The sequence below is a fragment of the Rhizophagus irregularis genome, chromosome 2 (genome assembly GCF_026210795.1).
Source record: "Rhizophagus irregularis chromosome 2, complete sequence".
Taxonomy (NCBI): domain Eukaryota; kingdom Fungi; phylum Glomeromycota; class Glomeromycetes; order Glomerales; family Glomeraceae; genus Rhizophagus; species Rhizophagus irregularis.
In genome coordinates, this window is record NC_089430.1 from 3,259,238 (window position 1) to 3,275,726 (window position 16,489).

General features: G+C 36.1%; 1 protein-coding gene across 1 annotated transcript; it reads right to left on the minus strand.

Moving 5' to 3' along the window:
- Nucleotides 1-13,758: 13,758 nt before the first annotated feature.
- OCT59_012077 (uncharacterized protein) lies at nt 13,759-15,723 on the minus strand (the record flags this gene model as incomplete). The annotated part of the gene is made up of 7 exons (XM_066134212.1): nt 13,759-14,082; nt 14,173-14,289; nt 14,360-14,538; nt 14,749-14,786; nt 14,851-14,973; nt 15,066-15,414; nt 15,489-15,723. 7 exons carry the CDS (start codon nt 15,721-15,723, stop codon nt 13,759-13,761), a joined length of 1,365 nt encoding a protein of 454 aa, XP_065989500.1.
- Between the last annotated feature and the right edge of the window lie 766 nt (nt 15,724-16,489).

Here is a 16,489-nt window from a genome sequence, read left to right on the forward strand (position 1 = left end):
ATCTGGGGAAATTTAGTGTAATGCGATTTTTCTTTACTTAGATTAATTTTTTTTTTACTTTATTTTTTCTTAGGAGACTATATAGTTTTGTTTTTAGTTAGTTTTATTTTTATATCTTTCTTTTTATTTTTGTAAATTGTAAAGTTCGAATAATTTTAATAAAGATAAAGGCTACTATGCCATGTTTGCCTGGTTTTTGACTAGTAGTGACTAGTAGTAACTCTCTCCTGAATTTTTCAAAAACGAAAATTTCCGACGAAAATAATTTTTTATTATTTTAAAAATAATACAAGCTACTAATAAAATTTTATATTTTATATATTCCCAACTCAAAGCCCTCTACTATGTCTGGTAACTATGCCAAGAGAGGCCGTGGAAGTCATAACCCTAACAGTAGGAAAGCTTCCCATCAAGAACGAAAAAATAATAACTCTGATAACTCAAGCTCCGATGGTGAAAACACTGTCCAGCAGAAACGTAATCGTACATTTACCGAAAATTCTATGGAAGAAGACTACGTTGCCGATGACTATCCGGCTGACGTTGGAGTAGATGGACCTTCCTCTTCTCTTCAACAAAATATCTCTGGCGAAAATACTTTGACCTCCTCCCTGAAAAATTCTGCTGCGCCAACTGCGCCCAGTCACGTCGCGTCTTCTGGATATGTGGACGCGTCCATGCATGCACCTTCAAACAAAGACTTGCAACAACCCCTAACGCGTTGCCAAATTTGGATACCAATGGTGCTCCAGATGGCGATCAAACTCCATATCCAGTGGTGACCCTTGCCTTAACCAGAAATGATTTTCAGGCTGCGGCTGCGCCGAATGCTGCCCCTGAATCTCTTAAGAAATTCCCTACCAATAAAGCCCTTATTGAGGCTGTCAATAACCTTTTTTTAGAAACTTACGAGTCGTTTACTGGAAAAGCGCGTATGACTGGTTCTGGTGAAGCCAAACGCCTCGTTATCCACTTCCACACCGCTGAAGCACGCGATTTGTGCATTGGTTCCACTCATTTTGAGTTCCCCGACTTAATCTTTCACGCACATGACTCTCGCCAACTCCGATCTAATGAAGATCTCTGGGCTATCCAAGTTACCGATATTCCTTTCTTCATTAAAAAGGACAACCTCATGGCTTATTTTAAAAAATTTGGCAATATCACCTCTTGTCGCCTCTTCTCCAGGCCTAATGCCAAAGTCCAGCAGGCCCGTATTGTGTATGATTATGCCAATTCAATTGCTCGTTTTACCGACCAATGGGCTGCGTACTGTTTCTCCACCTGCCTCCGAATCACTCCATGTTTTTACACGTGATCAAAAGGCTGCGCGTCGTCAATATGTCACCACTCTTACTCAACTTCCCCCTAATGTTAAAGATATCAACTTGGCTCCTCTTACTCGTGACCTTGGCGCCAAAGCTGTTAATATTCCACTTTCACTAAATTCTTACAAACCCAAAAGATGGGCTTACGTCACCTTCAACTCCCAAGAAACCATGGATGCTGCTATGGAACAAACTATCAGCTTCCAAGGCCATGTACTTTTTTGGTCTTCCCCTGATAATACTAATAAACTTTGTCACAGATGTGGCAAATTAGGTTGCGCCCCAAATTTCTGCCCACTTAAACAGACCAGAGGTAGAAGTCGCATTCGTGACCCTGTTGCAAAACTCAAAGAACGATTTAATGTCAATCAACCTCACCGCTCCAATCTAAGATCTGCTAATGCATGTTCTCGCTCCCGATCTCGCTCCAAATCTAAAGATCAATCTGCTTCCAATTCTAGACGCGACAATAACATTTTGCATGATCGCACCAATAATGATAATAATCGTAACAAATCAAATCCCAGTATTTCTCAACGTGCCCGCCATAATAGCAAAGAACGATCGGTCTTTTTTTCTTCCTCCTCTCGTTCTACAACACGTCCCTTACCCCGACAAACTCCTAACTCTGCGTTATCCCCTGATGATGCTAATAACATTTTAAACCTTTTGCGTGAATTACAATGTGAAGTAGCTAACTTTCACAAACGCATCTCCGCTCTTGAACTTGCTGACCAACGGATGACTCGTATTAAATCACACCTTGGCCTTGATCCACTTCCTATGCCCAATGAGCCTGAACCGGATCTCATGCAAGAAGATGCCCCTGTTACTCATGTTCCGCTTAATATTCAGTCTTCCGTTAAATTTTCTTCACCTCCCAAAAGCATTTTAACGCGACCTTCGCCTACAATTACTATTGTTCCTAACATGTCGCTTCCTCCTTCTCACCTTTCCCCAAATGCTCCTCCTTTTACACCTATCTCCTCCACGCAAGAAGAAATAAACGATCTCAAAAATAGTAGAGTCGTTATTGAAAGTAAATTGGACCAACTCACTGGTCATATCAAACAATTTATTAGCTCCATTAGTGGTGCTCCCCTGGAACAAGCTGATTCAGCTTCTTCCGTTTAACTTTCTTCTTTAACTTCTGACTCCCCGACTGTTTTTATCATTGTGCCTTAATGTCGAACAATAATTTTAATTATGACACCTTTGTACGAAACCCTCCCAACCCCGATAATGTTACGGAAATTCTTTCACATGAATCGTTATTTTCTTCCTCTAGTAACACTTCTCCTATCCCCAACTCATTTAATATTTCCTCCTTTAATGTTAATGGCCTTAAAATGCATGGTCAAACTAAATTAGAAGAAATTTCTACTTTCTTTTCATTAAAACATATTTCTTTTGATGGTATTGTTGATACTCATCTCCACCCTAAACAAATGAAGTTTTTATCCAAGCGTACTTCTAATTATACTGGTTCTCTTCTAATTTGGATACTTCTAAACAAATTCTTTCTTCTGGTGGTGTTTCTCTTTTTATAGAAAACTTCCTTGCTTCACATGTACAAGATTTTAAATCCCATTCTTCACGTTTGCTTTCTGTTAATTTATATTTTAAAGGTAACGTTAAATTGCGCATATTTGTTATTTATATTCCTCCCCCTGCTGAAAGTGTTTTGCGCTCCGACACTATTGATTTGCTTATTCAACAACTTACCCTTACTAAACAAGCTGGTTTTTACCATGCTGTTTGTGGCGATTTTAATATGCATTTAGATAAATATTATCCTATTTATTTTAATCAACCCCAAATTGCTTCGAAACATATTCACCGATTATTTTTTCATCTCCTTTCTTATGGATATGAAGACTATACTCCTATTAATCTTTCCAACTCCTTAGGTACCTTTCATCGCAATGACCACATTACTCGTGTTGATTATGTATGGTCCTGCCCTCTTCTCAAAGGATTTGCCCTTACTGCTTGCATTTTTAATGCTCAAGACATTTGCACATCTGATCATAACCCTGTCATAACATACTATAATATGTCTTTACTTTTTGCCTCTACCAAATTGGCTCGCGCTCGACAACTTAAGCGCCAGACCCGCCGCGTCTTCAAATTTGATTCTGTAACCGATATTCAATGGACGGAATTTGCTGACAAAACTGATGCCTTATGTGATGTTTCACCATCAACCTTTTCCTCCTGGCATATCAATCAGATGTGCGAATATCTTCAATCACGAATCCTTAAATCCACTAACGCTACTCTACTTTCTTCTACTGTTGGCAATAATTATACTCCTAAGGTTTCTAAAGATCTGGAAATTTTAACTCAAAATTATCGGTTTTTAAATCGCCTAATGCATTCAATACGTCTGTTGCGCAAATATCCTTCAACTTATTCTGCTGTCCAGAAACATAAGTGGTCCATTCATTTGATCAGACTTCAAAGCATTCTACAATTATATAAGAATGTATTTACTTTCATTCCTACTCTGCCCTCTTCTCTTTCATCATGTCGACAAGATAATTTCAAATTACTTCTTGATGATCTATCTAATATTTCAAAATCCTTACGGGAATTTCACTTGCTCCAAGAAAAAGAATTTCAAGACTCCTCCATCCGTGCTCATTTGGACGATAGATCTAATAATTTCGAGACTGACCTTTCCTCTTTTATCAATTCAGCGCTCTCTCGCACCCGTCGCCGTATCACTTTGGATCGTGTCTTTATCGATCATCCCACTCACCCTCAGTTACTAACTGATCCTAAGGACATAGATGATGCTGTTGTTAACCATTTTCAAAACTTTGTACCTATAAAGTCTACTCCTCCGATATCCATCGATACATTACCGGATCGATGGTTCTCTGCCTATCAACCTATGGATGATGTGTCCTCCTCCATCTATGATTCTTTAATGAATCCCCCTACCCTTGACGAATGGTTATCCACCGTTTCTTCTACTAACGGTAAAGCCTCTGGTCCTTCCATGATTACCTATGAAATGCTTAAACATCTTGGAACCCGTACCTCGGCTCTGCTCCTCATATTAATTCAAGCATGCCTCTCCAAAGCTGATATTCCCAACTTATGGCGACAAGCAATGGTTTTTCCCATTCCCAAACCTCACGAATGGAAATGTCAATTAAAAAATACTCGTCCTATTACTTTACTTGAAGTGATTAGGAAATCTCTTGTCAAACTTTTTTATAATCGTCTCTCTATTATTATTATGGCTTCACATGATGTCTTAAAAGGTGGTAACTTCGCTGGTCTTCCTGGTGGTTCTTGCCGCGACCCTATCATTACTCTAGAATCTATCATCCATGATGCTGATATCAACAAAAACCCGCTTTGGATTCTTTCCCAAGATATCTCTAAAGCTTTTGACTCAGTCGATTTAACAATGTTACGTTTTGCTTTGGAGCGTATCCGTCTTCCAGCTTCCGCTGTCAAGTTTATCCTTTCACTTTTCATGAAACGCACTAATCGCGTTTTCACAGCTCATGGATCTACGCCTGCTTATAGGGTTCGCATTGGTATTGACCAAGGCGAAGTTATCTCTCCTCTTTTATGGGTTATTTATATTGATCCCTTACTTACTGTTTTGAAGAATGAGATTATGGACCCTTATGTTCTTTCCACATCGTCTTTAATTGACTCTTCAAATCCTTCTTCTGATTTGAAGATTAATAATTTAGTATTTATGGATGACTCTACTCTTATTTCCTCGTCAAAAGCTGGCATGGAATTTATGTTATCCATTACTGAGGAATTTTACCAAATCAATAACACTTCTGCCAATCATAACAAATATGTGTTAATTACTAATTCGTTGCCTTTGACTTCAAATTCCACTTTACCCCCTATTACTTTTAATTTGGATTTATCCTCTTTAAATAGTGTTCCTTCCATTACTATTACTCCAATCTCCATGACAACTTCTTTTCGATTTTTAGGTGTTTGGTTTAACATTAAGAGCTCCCGTGATTTTGTCAAGAAGCAACTCAAACGCGAATGCTGCTCTTTTGCTGCGACCATCCGACCCGCAAAGCTCTCTCCTACACAAGTCGTGTATTTGCATAATGCTGTTCTTATCCCAAAACTTGAATACCGAATGCAAGTTACTCATTTGTCCGAATCCGACTGTCACCTAATAACGAGAAGTATACGATCCGTTGTAAAGCACAAAGCAAATTTTTCTCGTTCTTTACCCAATCCTATTCTATTTTTATCTTAAGCCTTGGGCTTGATTAATTTGTTTGCTCATCAACGACAATGTCATATTACTAATTTATTTTTAATGGCTAATTCTTCTTTTGTTTTTATTCAATCTCTTTTTATTTATAGACTGAATTTAATTCAATATAATTTTTTGATTCCTATTTCTCCACTTTTAATTAAGGACTGGTCTATATGGCCTTCTCTTTTTTCTTTTAAGAAAGATTATATCGCATGCACTATTGCTCTTCTAACTTCTACTCCTTTTCGTTTGCTTCATACTCAACTTTCGAAGCTCTTGAACTTATCTTTGACTGATAAATGCATTCCTTTATTTGAATGCATGACACCTAAAGCTTTTAAAGCCTATTTTCCCATTCTGCGAAAATGACAATTGTTTTATCTGTCTCAACTTGTTACTCCTCAAGGAACTCACTTAATTTCCTGGAAGGCTTATTATGACAATTTGGTTGGACGACGTGGTCCTGGTCGTATCCCTTATTGGTACAAAGATATCCAACAAGCTACCACTGTTCCTGACTCCCAAAATCGTTTGCTGGATCATTTTAATATTACGCCTACGATTGACTCTTCATTTTATGCATTGGCTCCTTGCCTATCCTCTCCCCCTACTACAAAAAATTGGATTGTCACGTTGGACGATTATGGTTCTCCCATTTTTGGCAAACAGCTTTTGGTCCAAGCAAGTCGTGGTACTTGTTCTATCGTTCACTGGATTTCTCCTGATTGTGAATCTTCACCTGGTGATCTCATTATACTTTCTCCTTGTCCTGGTTGCGCTGCTCATACTCCTTTGCCTCCTTCCAAAAAACGGAATGCTGATTTAACCCTCTGTACGCCTACGGTCTCTCTACAACATTCGCTTATTCTGCCTACTACCAATAAACGAATTAGACGTACTACTCTTGAAGTGACTTCCCCTTTTACCTGGGCTGATATAGAAGATGGTGTCCGTCTTTATTATAGTAGATTGGATTTTAATTTTGATTCTCCTTCTGCAGATACCGCTATAGCCTTTAACACTCCTGTCACTATTGAATCCTTGGCTGCTGCTGTCTTTGCAAATTCTCCGTTGGTCGTTTCCTCAGATTCGCGCTATACCTTTTTCACTGATAGGTCTCTTATTAATTTAGGCACTCCCGATGTTTCTATGGGCTGGTCTTAGATGCAAATAGTCACTGATGCAGGCTTTCCTAACTCCATCGCCACTTATGCTCACGGCCTTATACGAGATAATCCTTCTTCTTCTCGAGCTGAAGCTGCTGCTATTTATGCAGTCTTGACTATCTCTCCTCGCGACTCAGATGTTACGATTTATACTGACTCGCAAACTGCCATTGATGGTCTTCGAAGTTGTTCTTCTTCTGTCTACTCAAACAGTCGCCTGTATTACAAAACTACAAATTTTCGAGCTTTGGGCGATTATTGAGCGAACCATCCTTTCCAAAAACCTAACCGTTTTTCCTGTTAAAGTTAAAGCTCACTCTGGCAATTATTTAAACGATTTTGCTGACTCCTTGGCTAATACTGCTCATACTGCATCATCCAGTATTCTGATTTCCGGATTGGACCTGGCGTCGCCCATGATTTTGTCTTAATTTATGACAACGATGTTGTCTGGAATCTAATCCGCGCCACCTTCTCAAACAATATTATCAAACGCAGTTAATGCGTGATTTGTTAGACTTAACACGATTCCACTTTATTTCTTTATTATCAGCTAATATAGATTACATTGTTGATTGGGAACTTACTTGTTTCACTTTAAATTTCAAGCCCTCTCACTGATGCATCCTTTACTCCGAACACGCTTTCAAGACATCTAACCTTTAAATTTAAACTTTTCTTGGATGACTTGGCTACATTGGAAAAGCTTAAACGGACCTGACCAGACCTATACATGGATGAATTAACTTGCCATTTTTGTATCGACCGCATGGAAGACCTGATGCACCTTTTTATGTGCAAATGACGACGTCTACCTATGCAACAAATTCTCCAATCTTATCAAAATCATTTGATTTCCAAAATTCTGGAAGCAAGCAATTTGGCTGATATCGATCCTACTCCATTTATAGCTAAACTCACTTCTCTTTCATGCTGGTCCTTTTCTTCTACAAATTGGTCCTCCTTCGCCCTCGTCCGTGGTTGCTTACCCAAACTCTTCATCGACTTATTTGTTGATTTATCCATTCCGAGAACTTCTGCGATTAAAGTTATCGCTGCTATTCATAACAATTTTGTTCAGAAATTCAGAAGACGAATTTGGAATCCGCGTTCTTATGAGAAAAGTAGATGGGAAAATGCGATGAACATTACCTATAAGTTGAAAACTACCCCGAAGCCATCTAACCTGCCATTGTCAACGTACATACCTTACTCATCTTTACCACCTCCGACCCTACACGATTCACGTGACTCTGGAACCGATTGGTTGATGAACTCAATGAAATATGGTTTGCCTTGGTTTAATTACTTTTTGGGTTTTATGGGTCGTCTAACGGTGCTACTTAATAACAGCTTTTGCAGGATGGAGTGTCGATTTTTATAGTGGGCGCGCTATTTGTTATTTTGTTAGCATAGTTGCTTCTACTTTGGTTGGAATATATCAAGGGAAAAGATCTGGGGAAATTTAGTGTAATGCGATTTTTCTTTTTTAGATTAATTTTTTACTTTATTTTTTCTTAGGAGACTATATAGCTTTGTTTTTAGTTAGTTTTATTTTTATATTTTTCTTTTTATTTTTTGTAAATTGTAAAGTTCGAATAAATTCAATAAAGATAAAGGCTACTATGCCACGTTTGCCTGGTTTTTGACTAGTATTTGCACATCTGATCATAACCCTGTCATCACATACTATGATATGTCTTTACTTTATGTCTCTATCAAATTGGCTCGCGCTTGACAACTTAAGCGCCAAACCCGTCACGTTTTCAAATTTGATTCTGTTACTGATATTCAATGGACGGAATTCGCTGACAAAACTGATGCTTTATGTGACGTCTCACCTTCTACCTTTTCCTCCTGGCATATCAATCAAATGTGTGAATATCTTCAATCACGAATCCTTAAAGCTGCCAAAGTTACTTTACCCTCTTCTACTGTTGGCAACAATTATACTCCTAAGGTCTCTAAAGATCTGGAAATTTTAACTCAACATTATTGGTTTTTAAATCGCTTAATGCATTCAATACGTCTATTGCGCAAATATCCTTCAACTTATTCTGTAGCTCATGAACATAAGTGGTCTATACATTTGTATAGACTCCAAAATATCCTTCAATTATACAAGAAAGTATTTACTTTCATTCCTACTTTGCCCTCCTTTCTTTCATCATGTCGACAAGATAACTTCAAGTCACTTCTTGATGATTTATCTAATATTTCAAAATCCTTAAGGGGACTTCACTTACTTCAAGAAAAAGAATTTCAAGACTCCTCTATTCGTGCTCATTTAGACGATAGAAATAATAATTTTGAGACTGACCTTTCCTCTTTTATCGATTCAGCGCTTTCTCGCACTCGTCGCCATATCACTTTGGACCGTGTTTTTCTCGACCATTCTACTCAATCTCAGTTATTAACTGATTCCAAGGATGTAGATGATGCTGTTGTTAACCATTTCCAAAACTTCGTACCTATAAAGTCCACTCCTCTTGTATCCATCGATACATTACCTGATAGATGGTCTTCTGCCTACCAACCTATGGATGATGTATCCTCCTCCATCTATGATTCTTTAATGAATCCCTCTACCCTTGACGAATGGTTATCCACCGTCTCTTCCACTCCTAACGGTAAGGCCTCTGGTCATTCCATGATTACCTATGAAATGCTTAAACATCTTGGAACCCGTATCTCAGCTCTGCTCCTTATTTTAATTCAAGCATGCCTTTCCAAAGCCGATATCTCCGACTTATGGCGACAAGCAATGGTTTTTCCCATCCCTAAACCTCACGAATGGAAATGTCAATTAAAAAATACTCGTCCTATTACATTACTTGAAGTGATTAGGAAATCTCTTGTCAAACTTTTTTATAATCGCCTGTCTACTATTATGGCTTCACATGATGTTCTAAAAGGTGGTAACTTCGCTGGTCTTCCTGGTGGTTCTTGCCGCGACCCTATCATTACTCTAGAATCTATTATCCATGATGCTATTACCTACAATAACCCACTTTGGATTCTTTCCCAAGATATCTCTAAAGCTTTCGACTCGGTCGATCTGTCAATGTTACGTTTTGCTCTTGAACGTATACGTCTTCCAGCCTCCGCTGTTAAATTTATCCTTTCTCTTTTCACGAAACGCACTAATCGCGTTTTCACTGCTCATGGATCTACGCCTGCTTATAGGGTTCGCATTGGTATTGACCAAGGCGAAGTTATCTCTCCTCTTTTATGGGTTATTTATATAGATCCCTTACTTACTGTTTTGAAGAATGAAATGAAGGACCCTTACGTTCTTTCCTCACCGTCTTTAATTGATTCTCCAACTTCTTTTCCTGATTTGAAGATTAATAATTTAGTTTTTATGGATGACTCTACTCTTATTTCCTCGTCAAAAGCTGGCATGGAATTTATGTTATCCATTACTGAAGAATTTTACCAAATCAATAACACTTCTGCCAATTATAACAAATATGTGTTAATCACTAATTCGTTGCCTCTGACTTCAATTTCCACTTTACCCTCTATCACTTTTAATTTGGATTTATCCCCTTTAAATAGTGTTCCTTCCATTACTATTACCCCAATTTCCATGACAACTTCTTTTCGTTTTTTAGGTGTTTGGTTTAACATTAAGAGCTCCCATGATTTTGTCAAGAAGCAACTCAAACGCGAATGCTGCTCCTTTGCTGCGACCATCCGACCCGCAAAGCTCTCTCCCAAACAAGTCGTGTATTTACATAATGCTGTTCTTATACCAAAACTTGAATACCGAATGCAAGTTACTCACTTGTCTGAATCCGACTGCCACCTAATAACGAGAAGTATACGATCTGTTGTAAAGCATAAAGCAAATTTTTCTCGTTCTTTACCCAATCCTATTTTATTTTTGTCTCAAGCCTTGGGCTTGATTAATTTGTTTGCTCATCAACGACAATGTCATATTACTAATTTATTTTTAATGGCTAATTCTTCTTCTTCTTTTATTCAATCTCTTTTTATTTACAGATTGTGTTTAATTCAATATAATTTTTTGATTCCTATTTCTCCTTTATTAATTAAGGACTGGTCTATATGGTCTTCTTTATTTTCTTTTAAGAAAGATTATATCGCATGCACTATTGCTCTCTTAACTTCTACTCCTTTTCGTTTGCTTCATACTCAACTTTCGAAGCTTCCGAACTTATCTCTGTTAGATGGATACGTTCCCTTATTTGAATGCATGACACCTAAAGCTTTTAAAGCTTATTTCTCCATTCTGCGAAAACGACAACTGTTTTATTTATCTCAGCTTGTTACTCCCCAAGGAACTCATTTAATTTCCTGGAAGGCTTACTATGACAATTTGGTTGGACGACGTGGCCCTGGCCGTATCCCTTATTGGTATAAAGATATCCAACAAGCTACCACTGTTCCTGACTCCAATAATCGCTTGCTGGATCAGTTTATTACTCTGCATACGAATGCTTCTTCATTTTATGAATTGGAACCTTGTCTATCCTCTCCTCCCACTACAAAAAATTAGATTGTCACGTTGGACGATTTTGGTTCTCCCATCTTCGGCAAACAACTTTTGGTCCAAACAAGTCGTGGTACTTGTTCCATTGTCCATTGGGTCTCTCCTGATTGTGAATCTTCGCCTGGAGATCTTATTCGACTTTCTCCTTGCCCTGGCTGCGCTGCCCATATTCCCCTACCTCCTTCCAAAAAACGGAATGCTGATTTAACCCTACGTACAACTACGGTCTCTTTACGACATTCGCTTATTTTGCCCACTACCAATGAGCGGATTAGAAGTAATACTTCAGAAGTAACCTCCCCCTTTACTTGGGCTGATATAGAAGATGGTGTTCGCCTTTATTATAGTAGATTGGATTTTGATTTTGATTCTCCTTCTGCTGAAACCGTTGTAGCTCCTGTTACTCCTGTTACTATTGAATCCTCGGCTACTGCTGTTTTCGCAAAATCCCGTTGGTCATTTCCTCGGATTCGCGTTATATCTTTTTCACTGATGGGTCTCTTATTCATTTAGGCACTCCTGATGTTTCTATGGGCTGGTCCTGGATGCAAATCGTTCCAGATGCAGGCTTTCCTAACTCAATCGCCACTTATGCTCACGGCCTTATTCGAGATAATCTTTCTTCTTCTCGAGCTGAAGCTGCTGCTATTTACGCAGTTTTAACTATCTCCCCTCGCGACTCAGAAGTTACTATTTATACTGACTCGCAAACTGCCATTGATGGCCTTCGAAGTTGCTCTTCCTATGTCTACTCAAATAGTCGTCTGTACTATAAAACTACAAATTTTGAGCTTTGGGCTATTATCGAACGAACCATCCTCTCCAAAAATTTGACTGTCTTTCCCGTCAAAGTTAAAGGTCATTCTGGCAATTATTTAAACGATTTTGCTGACTCCTTGGCCAATACTGCTCATACTGCGTCATCCAGTATTTTGATTTCTGGAATGGACTTGGCCTCTGCTCATGATTTTGTCCTAACTTATGACAATAATATTGTCTGTGAATCTAATCCGTGACACCTTCTCAAACAATATTATCAAACGCAGTTAATGCGTGATTTGTTAGACTTAACACGATTCCACTTTATTTCTTTATTATCATCTAATATAGATTATGTTGTTGACTGGGATCTTACTTGGTTCGCTTTGAATTTCAAGCCTTTTCATGACGCATCCTTTTCTCTTGAGCACGCTTCAAGACACTTAACCTTTAAATTCAAACTTTTCTTGGACGATTTACCTACATTGGAAAAGCTTAAACGGACTCGCCCTGACTTATACATGGACGAATTAACTTGTCGTTCTTGTATCGACCACATGGAAAACCTAATGCACCTTTTTATGTGCAAAAGTCGTCGTCTACCTATGCAACAAATTCTTCAATCTTATCAAAACCATTTGATTTCCAAAATTCTGGATGCCGGTAAATTAGCTGACATCGATCCCACTCCATTTATTGCTAAACTCACTTCTCTTTCATGCTGGTCCTTTTCTTCTACAAATTGGTCCTCTTACGCCCTGGTCCGTGGTTGTTTACCCAAACTTTTTATTGACTTATTTGTCGATTTATCCATTCTGAGAATTTCTGCGATAAAGGTTATTGCTGCTATTCATAATAATTTTGTCCAAAAATTCAGAGGACGAATTTGGAATCCGCGTTCTTACGAAAAATGTAGATGGGAAAATGCGATGAATATTACCTATAAGTTGAAAACTACTCCAAAGCTATCTAACTTGCCATTGTCAACGTACATACCTTACTCATCTTTACCTCCTCCGACTTTACACGATTCACGTGACTCTGGAACCGATTGGTTGAAAAACTCGATGAAATATGGTTTGCCTTGGTTTAATCACTTTTCGGGTTTTATGGGTCGTCTAACGGTGCTACTTAATAACAGCTTTTGTAGGATGGAGTGTCGATTTTTATAGTGGGCGCACTATTCGTTATTTTGTTAGCATAGTTGCTTCTACTTTGGTTGGAATATATCAAGGGGGAAGATCTGGGGAAATTTAGTGTAATGCGGTTTTTCTTTTTTAGATTAATTGTTACTTTATTTTTTCTTAGGAGACTATATAGCTTTGTTTTTAGTTAGTTTTATTTTTTATTTTTCTTTTTATTTTTTGTAAAATTGTAAAGTTCGAATAAATTTAATAAAGATAAAGGCTACTATGCCATGTTTGCCTGGTTTTTGACTAGTGTTATTACCAGAATAACATAGACTTATTACCAATATTTTATCAGAAAAGAGAAAAGTAAAATAAAAAAACAGTGAAATGTTTTGCTTATAATAGCTATTTCATCTATTTCATCATCGCTTATCTGTGTTTAACTATTTTTAGATACAAATAAAGTTAATGGAATAATCTTATTCGTGTTTAGCTATTTTTAGAAATTAATCAATATACAACAAATATTCTTAATTATCGGGTTTTTTACTAGAACATAAAAAGTTTTATTATAAGTGCGAACTGCTGCAAGAAATCAATGCCCAATATTTTCCCAATTAGAGTCATCAAATGCATTTTCTTTATCAATTATATAATATCTATTATCTATTTTAGCAAAACCTATACAATGATCTAAATATCTTACATCGATAAATTCTTTTGATCTGAATTGAGTAAAATGTTTACATCCATATTCATCTTCTACAATTTTTGATGTTAATTGTACATAGGCTAACATGTAAACCTGATGGTTGAATTCATGGACAAGATAATAATTTACGATTCCATATATATCTACAATAACGAGTTGAGGAGGCGCATTGGATCTGTGGGCAAGTTTATCTATTGTGCGTCTTATCTAAAAATATTTATAAATAAAATATAAAATCAATATTAAAATTATATCAAAAAAATAGCAATGATAGTAATCAAAGATTATAAATTTTACCTGAGCACAATAATTATTTCTTGCAATTTTATTATTTCTTTTTATACAACAGCTATTAATATATTGTCCATCTGAAGTTCTTAATCTTCCATATCTTACACCATAATTATTAACCTCCTAAAAAACGAAATTATTTTGTTATTGTAATGATGAATTTAAAATTAAATAAAATAAAGCTTTATATTACCATTTCTAAATCATTATGATTTATATTGCTTGATCCTTCGTAAAATTTAATCAGATGTTTGTGTTCTTGGCTTAGCAGAGAATATTGAGTAGAAGGGGAATAAAATTCTTCTTCATACCCTTCAGTACTAAAGACCCGTTCCTTACTCCATTGTTTTAGCGGTTTTTCTTTGAAAATAGCTTTTGAGATAGAAAAAAATGGTAACATATAAAATTGCTGTAACAAAGTAAGCATATTTGCAAGGTTGCTATATGGCTTGATCTTTGATTTAATGAGTGGTTGTAATATACCACACACCCTTTCCATAGGAAACTGCCAATGGGTCCAACTAGGGCCACAATATTTAATAGAATCTGCTACATGTAAGAGGTAATGGAAACTTATCTTACATGCTGCTAAACGTTGGCCATTGTTCTGATAATACTCTCTAAAATAATTAATCATTATTTTAATTATTATACAATTATAAATTATAAGACAGAAATCATTACCTTTCATAATAATCTGAAAATTTTTTAAGCAAAATTTGTACATCATCAATTTGTTCTTCAGATATTTCAGGTTCTAAACAAAGCTTTACAGCCTTCACAAAGTTTGCCCATCCTTGAAGATGCCTATTATGTAACGAAAAGTAAAATTTACTTTTTGATTAGTTAAAAAAATTTAAAAATGTATTAATTTAACTTTTTACTTTTTATTAAAATACCTTTTATCCAGATACACCTTTAGTAATGGTAATGAAAATAAAATTATCCAATTTCTCCATTCTACCGCTTTGTAACCATTATGATATTTAAATATGTTACGTGGAGGGCGACCAATTTCAATAGGCATATTTTTTTTTACTTTTTCCATTTGTATGCCAATACTTTTCCACTGTGATTTTGATAACTCATAATCACTAGACAATAATAGATTGTTATAAAAAAATTTTCCACTCCAATGTGCATACATTGACGGTGCTACATTCTCGAAGAATAAATGCATTATATTTGTTGGGAAAGACCATGGAAATAATAATATTTGTTTTAACAATTCACTGGACCCTTTAATTCCTGTATAGTAAAGTAATAATAATTAATACAGAGATGTAAGTATACTTTTACTTTTTTTCTCAAGAAAATCATACCTGTTTCTCTGATCATTTCATCTTTTCGATCTTTATTCGTTTCTTTTTCAATTAATTTTCCCATATTGATCGTGTCATCATGATTTCTTATATTGCAAAAAGCAGATGATGGATAGTATATGTGTTTATTTGATGAGTGACAAGTCCCTTTTATTATACAAAAACGACAACCTTTATACGAATTGTATCCAGAGAGGTTTAAGCTTTTGCTTAACGCTGGAACATCCCCGTCCATGTTAATAAATGTGCGCGTAAAATAAAAGGTTCATTTATTCGTCCATCTATACATTGAACTCCTTCTATAATATTTAACAAAATAAAATTTCAATTATAGAAAAAATACATTTTTATTAGATATTAAAATTAGCTATACCTTCAAGTTCTTGTAATTCTTTTATAAGAGGGCATAAAAAAGAATTAAAATTCTTTGGCGAACGGGGACCTGGTATTATCATTGTTACCAGTAGATTTTCTTTTTTTACACGAATAGAAGGATGAAGATTATTATTTATTCATCAGGAAATTATATAGTGCAAAAAGTTGCGCAAGTTTACACATCATAATATTTCGTAAGCTTCCAGACCCGCCGCAAGTTTGCGTAAGCGTAATATTTTGTAACTTTTTAAAATATTTCGAAATATTACGATATGCAAAGCTTCGTAATTTTACGATTTGTAATATTCCGTAATTTTGCGGTTCGCAATATTTCGTAATTTTACATAATATTTCGTAAGTTTTCAGACCCGCCGCAAGTTTGCGTAAGCGTAATATTTTGTAACTTTTTAAAATATTTCGAAATATTACTGTATGCAAGGCTTCGTAATTTTACGATTCGTAATATTCCGTAATTTTAATGCGTAATACTTCGCAACTTTTTAAAATATTTCAAAATTCTATGATGCGTAATGTTTCATAATTTGACGATTCGTAATATTCTGTGATTTTACACAACTTAATATTTCGTAATATTTCAAAATATTTCGATAAATAATACTTCATTT